The sequence below is a fragment of the Morone saxatilis genome, unplaced genomic scaffold (genome assembly GCF_004916995.1).
Source record: "Morone saxatilis isolate NCDOM2014 unplaced genomic scaffold, NCSU_SB_2.0 Contig20, whole genome shotgun sequence".
NCBI classification, from domain to species: Eukaryota; Metazoa; Chordata; class Actinopteri; family Moronidae; genus Morone; species Morone saxatilis.
Window position 1 is genome coordinate 7,147,048 of NW_023339763.1, and position 7,206 is coordinate 7,154,253.

The 7,206-nt window shown below is 41.6% G+C and overlaps 1 protein-coding gene across 1 annotated transcript; it reads left to right on the top strand.

The window, feature by feature from the left end:
• The first annotated feature begins 791 nt into the window (after positions 1–791).
• vdac1 (voltage-dependent anion channel 1) lies at positions 792–6,864 on the top strand. The gene is made up of 6 exons (XM_035666818.1): positions 792–909; positions 3,081–3,150; positions 5,056–5,105; positions 5,660–5,812; positions 6,051–6,103; positions 6,633–6,864. Exons 2-6 carry the CDS (start codon positions 3,084–3,086, stop codon positions 6,862–6,864), a joined length of 555 nt encoding a protein of 184 aa, XP_035522711.1. The 5' UTR covers positions 792–909; positions 3,081–3,083.
• The last annotated feature ends 342 nt before the right edge of the window (positions 6,865–7,206 follow it).

Sequence of the window (7,206 nt, forward strand, 5' to 3'; positions counted from 1 at the left end):
CCACTACTGGGGATTTAGATCCATAAAAATCATTCATTTTCTAATCTGATTATATATTTTTTATGTGAAAGACTATTCTGCAAAGTAACTACAGCTGCTAAATGTAGTGAGTAAAAAATACAATATAGTAAAGTATAGTGTAGTAAAAAGTAGGATAACATGCAAATACTTGAGTAAAGTGTACTTGAGCACTTTGTACACAGCACTAATGTGGTGTTAAACATGAAGAAGGCTAGGCAAATAACATTTGTAGAACATGTGTGGGAACCTATGCTGTGCATACTGTATACACTGTATACACTGTCATATACACCTACCTCATGTACACAAAGAAAGAAACCTGCACGTAAATAGTTATTTAAGCATCCTATTGTCTACTGTTTATAAATGTTATTGTTTTTGTTTGTTCATATAGTTATAATGACTATATATTTATTTATTTATTTATTTATTTAGAAATATTTTATTGATCCCCGGTGGGGAATTTGTTTTTTGTTCAGTTGTTCTACTCACACATCATTAAATAAATAGTACTTATATACAATATCTAACACAATATAAGTACAAATAAAATGGAAATATAAATGTAACTGTACCTAGTAGTTTATATGTATTTTGTTGAGCTTGTTGTCCTGTTTATTTATATCTATGTATGTACATTAAGAACAATGTAAAACCGGAGTCAAATACCTCGTATGTGTGGTCAACAACAGCGACAGTAGAATACTATTGAAGCAGGGCGTGAACTATCTTGCGCGTTTGACTGCATGTTGTATCTTTGACGACGACGAGGAGCCCGCTGCTGCTTGCGTGACTCGTAACGTACGTGACGCCGCACCACCTCCCTCTTCTCTCCTCCCTTTGTGCAGTTGACAAGCCCCTTCTCGGTCAGGACTGGAACACACAGAGGTACGTTATGCATCCAAATACAGAAAAATGCTCCACAGCCGACGTGTTTTCTTCACGGCGCTGCTCTGCCACCGCTATCAGCCGGCGGACTCTGACCTCCGCAGCCGGGAGCTGTCGGTCTCCATCCCTCGATGATTTGTAACCGGAGTCGGATGCTGCTCGACGTGCAGCAGAGATGCTAGGCCTGCTGCTTCTGCAAGCCTACTGCTGCTAGCATTGCTGCTAATGTGTGGCGGTGCGGTCATTTGGCAGTCGTGCAGGTAGCTGGACGTAAAGGAGCTTAGGTAGCTTACGGTTTTACCCTCTTGACACCTTCACGGGCTCCCTGCCTGCCGACCTGCCATAACGTTACTCACTGGAGACACTCGCCCGCTGTCCACCTTCATAGCCTGCTAACTTGTGCTAATCTGTTAGCAGGCGAGGGCAGGGAGATGCTGCCTTCACTGTCTTCTTAAAGCCTCTTTGTCTGAGTCAAGTGGCCCCTGCTGGGTTCACTCTAGAGGGAGAGTTAGACTTTATAAATCAATTGTAAGTCTGTCTCACAGCTCAATCTCCCTAAAACTGGACTACAACTGAAGTGGTGCTGAAGGACAGTGGTGGTAGAGCTCAAACTGAGCTAAGTAAAGTGGGACATTTCATGAATGGACCCCATCGTGCTGTAGGGTTGATGCCTCCTGTCTTTTGTAAAAGTTATATATAAGTATAAAGACACTCTCTTCACCCTGAAGTCATTAAGGTTTCTTTTTCCTCAGTCACAAGAGTGTGTCCTAGTCCTACGTCCTCTACAGCCTCTGACATTACTGCCTGTGGCCATGTGTGAGAAGCATAGTAGGAACTACTGCAGTGTGTGTGTGTGTGTGTGTGTGTGTGTGTGTGTGTTAGCACAGGGTGAATGCCTTTAGTGGGTTTGCTATTTGTGTTAAAGGCCACTGCAGATATGTGTCATGAGTCTGCTTCCTGTTCAGATGCTTCTTTATGACCTCTACGTTACTCTCCTTAATGAGTAACATGCCGGGGTTTGACCGATTGTACGGTGGCTGCAGAGGAACATCTGAGGGCCCCAAACCTGCGTAGGGATGCAATGCCATCGATGTGTTAGTCATAGCATAATTGGAGCAAAAGGGTGCAGTTGTTGATACAAGGTGTGGCTCCCCATAAACCTGGGTGAACAGGCTTGAAGGAGATAATTGGGACAAGACTGCACTGAAGTAAGGATTTTTTTTTTTGCTGGTGTTGGTGACTGGCAGTGGCTCTTTGAGAGAGCGAGGCATAGCTCATTCACGCCTTTTGAATAAATTTGTTGCTTTCGTAATTATTGAGTACAGGTGTGATGCCTTTGCAATTATTTTGAGAAACATTGCTTTATTGTTCCGTTGTGATAGTTGAATTAATCATACAGAAACACATATCGCAATACTTTAGCAGAAGTTGCCGTTCTTGGGATTTAAGAAATGTTAATTGAGAAATAGCCCTAACTGTTGAAATTCCTCTTATATCTACTGTCAATATGCACATGTATGTTATCAATAGGCCTGCGTAACAGCGTACCTTGATAAGCGTTGTGCTATTGAAAAATGGAACCTAAATCTAGTCTAATGATGACATAGACATGTCTTGCTCAACGTGCTGTTGAGGAAAATGAAACACAAAGAGGTGCACACACACATGAGAGCAGCGCGTTCAGTGGGTCAGCAAAGAGTCTTCTTTGTGCTCCGGTCTGTTTGCCTGCATTGTTCTTTCTAAACGTGGCTTCTTCAACTTGGAAACATCCGATTTGATACTGGTAAACGACTGTAGTGTCAAAAATGATCTTTACTTTTCCTCAAATGTGTAATAGTTGGAACCGGGCCGGGTAAATGTGCCACCGGCTTGTATAGCTGCAACTTTGAATTAATGTGCGAGTGCGAGAATCACGGTGTTCCTGTGTAGTTCATGAAAGCCAACAACTTCATTAGATTTGTACCTTTCCTATCCTTCAGTGACCTCCCGCCTTCCTCTTTCACCAGCACCGCTCTCTCTCTCTCTCTCCAAGCACATCACATCCGATCTGTCAGTCTGCTCATCTGCTGGTGGTGGCTGTGTCTCTCCCTCTGCTGTGTTTCTGTGGGCTCTGGAGGGATGACAGCAGGAATCCTCAGTCGTAGCCTTGATCGTCCTGTTTCTCTTTGCAGATAATGGCTGTACCTCCCACCTACGTTGACCTTGGAAAGTCTGCCAAGGATGTTTTTACCAAGGGTTACGGTAAGCACCAGGCAGCCAACCATACGTGGTTATTTCATCAACCTTTACAGCAGTGCCACGTAGAGGAAGAGTGTTTGATTTGCAATAAAATACTGCCATTGAATCATAAAGGCGACTCTGAGATGCACAACGTGTTACAAAATGGTCTTCTGTGGATCATCGTAGACCAGTATAACTGACCAGATACCGTTTTGATATAATATGAAAAAAATTCAGAAAGCAGAAATCAATCATACATTATGTATTAAATACATGTGCTTCTGTGCCACTTCATAACACACGCAAACAACAGTATTTATTTTGTACGCGTGTGCTTTTTATTTCATTTTAAAACTGCACTAAAGACTTAACAAAGCTCCTTAAGGGCCACAGAAGACATGATACAACTGTTTTCACAGGCTGTGTAATATTAACTGTGACTAGCAGGTAAAGTCTGTGGAGTGAATCTTTTCAGTTGAGGATATTATCGTGTGTAGAATTTCATCACATCAATACAGTATCTCATGATCAGATTGCAAAACTTAAGTTCTGGTACCATGGTGAAGATACCATTGGTTGCCCCTACCAGCTGCCTGGAGTATTACCTCGCTAGTGATAATACTTGTCTAAATAATAGGAATAATAATATAAACTTTAGATTGCATGTAAGTTTCTTTATTGAAGAGGTTAGCGGTGGTAGAATGTGTATCTAGTTTTATTTACTCATCTTTCTTTATATCATTTTTATACCTTTTTAATAATAATAATTATAATAATAATGACAATACTGATGATTTACCACCCTGTATGCTAGAAGAACAATACCTTCTTCATATATTGTGCAGTGAAGTAAGATTAGATTGATTGTCTCAATGATTGTACAAATCCAGGCCCTGCATAGAAAGCAATGTTCACCAAAATGCCAAATGAAACAAAGGATCCAAACCAGTTCCTGTCCTTTTTCTATCTTACCACTAGCTGAACACATGTTGAGGAGTAGTTCAGAGCCTGCAGGGAAAGCGGATCATGTCCTTGGGTTATGTTTTGTGTAAACATACAGCTGTGCTCTAAAGGTTGCTGAATGATGATAATACTGTATAACGGGAATTCCCAGTCGCAGACGGATTCAAATGATCCCTGAAGGCTGAATCGCCGCAAACTTGGCAGCCACCATAAATCATTACTGTGGGTTTCAGTGAAGGTCTAGGCCATTTAAGTCCATCACCTTCACAGAGAAGCCACAAACCTGGGAGTAGTTGAGTAGCTGTGAAGCTGCTGACCATTTTGTAGGGTGGGAACTACAGCTCTGGATGAAGATTGACAGTGATGGGTCAATTAGTAGAAGGCTTAGTGAAGGGGCAGTGTGAGTGAGGAATCATACCAGGCCGGAGAGTACATGAACATGGAGATCTCTGGGTCATGTAAAGTGCGATTGGGTAAATCAGTTGGTGGCTATAATGTTGGGTAGGGCCACGAATGGGGCTTTAGGCTCGAGCCCAGGATCCATTTCATCAACTTGAAGCCATTATTCATGACTGACAGCACTAATGTCCTCACAGAATCTACATCGAATCAATACACACATTCAGTCAGTGACATATGAATAACTTTAAATCTACTCTGGAGGCTGATGAATGGGGACTTCACAGACATTAATCAATAGCTTGATTTAATGTGTTGTGACATATCTACAGGGGTTCTTTAAATGTGTATTAATAGTTAGTATAGAAAACAATTTTGCATGTTCAGGAGTAATAGTATTGGCATTAAAGTAGTACTCGTTTTGAGGCCTATCCAGTACTTGGATTTTTAGAAGCCTGTTCCACTTCAATAATGAAATGTTTCAGAGTGGTTATTATTAGATGTTAGATCTGTGTTGCTGTCCTGACATCATTTTAATCTTTTATTAAATGTTGTCTGTTTCAGGCTTCGGGCTCATCAAGCTGGACTTGAAAACGAAGTCTGAGAATGGACTGGTAAGTCGTCGCCAGTCTTTATCAGTTTATCAGAGCTGCCATGCCAGACTTCAGCCATCCTATCATAGCTTAAGAGGCCTCTGCCTGGTAATTAAGTGGCTGGTTCTCTTAAACACTGCCAGAGCACCTTGGCCTATGCTGTTTTTCTTTAAACTGAGTTTGAAAAGATGTAGTGTTAAGGCAATCAAAAATACTGTATGTCTTAGTTTACTTGAGATTGAAATCAAATGAATTTCTTGACTTTATTGCACAATTTTAGATCAAGTTCCTGTTCTAGTGGGATCAGCACCGAATGTAATTATTAAATGTTTGGACTGAGATTTATCTGTAAACTGAATTCATTAAAACCTGTCAACATGTTTCTGAAGTCCTTTGTTTTGTTTAGTAGTAGTAGTAGTAGTAGATGTTAAATGTGGACACTTTACAACACTACATCAGTCTAAAACCCTATGTAACCACTTAATGACTTTAACAATAAGATGATTGTATCATGGCAATGCACCTGGCTAGTTCACCTGTCAGTAGGACTCTGACACCGATACTGTCATCTGCAGGAGTTCACCAGCACAGGCTCTGCCAACACTGAGACCAGCAAGGTTGCTGGATCCCTGGAAACCAAGTACAAGTGGTCGGAGCACGGACTGACCTTCACAGAGAAGTGGAACACTGACAACACCCTGGGGACTGAGATCACCCTTGAAGACCAGGTTGGTGATAGGGTGTGGGGGCTAAGAAAATCTAAAATGTGATTTAGGTTGCTATTTGAAACATGCATCCTTTTCTCTGTGTCCACTGAGGCCTGCCACTTAAGTAGTGGGTGCCATTTGCCTTGTTATAATTCCACAGGACTGTAGTTTCAACTGAAGGAGTAATGCTAAACATGATCAGTTTAACTAAACTGAATCTTTATTTTTGTTGAATAAATCTTTTGTACCTTTTCAACAGTTGGCTAAGGGGCTGAAGCTGACGTTCGATTCCTCCTTCTCACCAAACACCGGGTAAGAACAGCTGAAAATGTTAAAGTTAATATCAGTGAGAATTGAAAAATTCAGTGGAATGGAGATTGATGAAGTATTTCTTCATGCGCTCTTTGTTCTACAGTGAGTATGTATAAATTTGTTGCAAAATGCTACTTTATGTCTTACGACGGGTTGAGTCAGTCGTTTATCTTTATTAGAAACAATATTTAGTACTAACAGTAAGGTATCATGGGTCTGTTTTAATCAACACACCAGTGACCCGCAGCAGTTGTCCACTGGCTAACGACATGCTAAGATCAATGCAACAGTGTCGGTGGTGGTGCCTGTTGAACTCATGGAACCCTGCTCTTAACTTTTGGATAAATAAATCAAGGGCACAATGCAAGGAGTGCTGATATTAGACATTTTTGTCACACTGTCTATAGTTACAGCCTGTATTCCTGATAAACAGCCCTTCATTTATTTAATAGTCACAGTAGTGTGATATTTCCAGCTCTGGGATACATTGATATTAACAACCTATTCTTTCTCCCCAACATCCTATCAGCAAGAAGAGCGGCAAGATCAAGACGGGCTACAAGTGCGACCACATCAACCTTGGCTGTGACGTTAACTACGACATCAATGGCACAGCTATCCACGGCGCAGCAGTAGTAGGCTACGAGGGCTGGCTTGCCGGCTACCAGATGACCTTCGAGGCTGGCAGGAACAGGATCACCCAGAGCAACTTTGCGGTTGGATTTAAGACTGAAGAGTTCCAGCTCCATACAAATGTGTAAGTCTGCATGAAGCAGCAGATGGTCAGGAGTAGTATGCCGCCCTGAGTTGGTGAAAGAAAAATATTAATAAAAGCAGCATTGAAATATTTCTGAAAAAGCTAAAAGTTGTAGCTATAAGTGAAACAACAACCAGACGTCTTTAAAAGTTTTCAGCCCTGGCAGACTGACATGTTGCCCCTTTGGCTGTCTTCCGGGCACCCAAGTGCCTGGCAGTTATTTTTACACCCAGGTGATTGGATTTACTATATTGCAAGTGAGGTAGAGTGAATGGTTGGCAAGCATAAAGGGCTTCAGTGAAAAGGCAGAGTGAGGTAGGGTCAGACAGTGAGAGAGAGAGAGAGA

What these genes read in the sequence shown, in the direction of transcription:
- vdac1 (XM_035666818.1), top strand. Translation starts at nt 3,084, where the DNA reads ATGGCTGTACCTCCCACCTACGTTGACCTTGGAAAGTCTGCCAAGGAT. An exon ending in TGTTTTTACCAAGGGTTACG is followed by an intron (nt 3,151 to 5,055) that starts GTAAGCACCAGG and finishes TGTCTGTTTCAG; the next exon opens with GCTTCGGGCTCATCAAGCTG. An exon ending in CGAAGTCTGAGAATGGACTG is followed by an intron (nt 5,106 to 5,659) that starts GTAAGTCGTCGC and finishes TGTCATCTGCAG; the next exon opens with GAGTTCACCAGCACAGGCTC.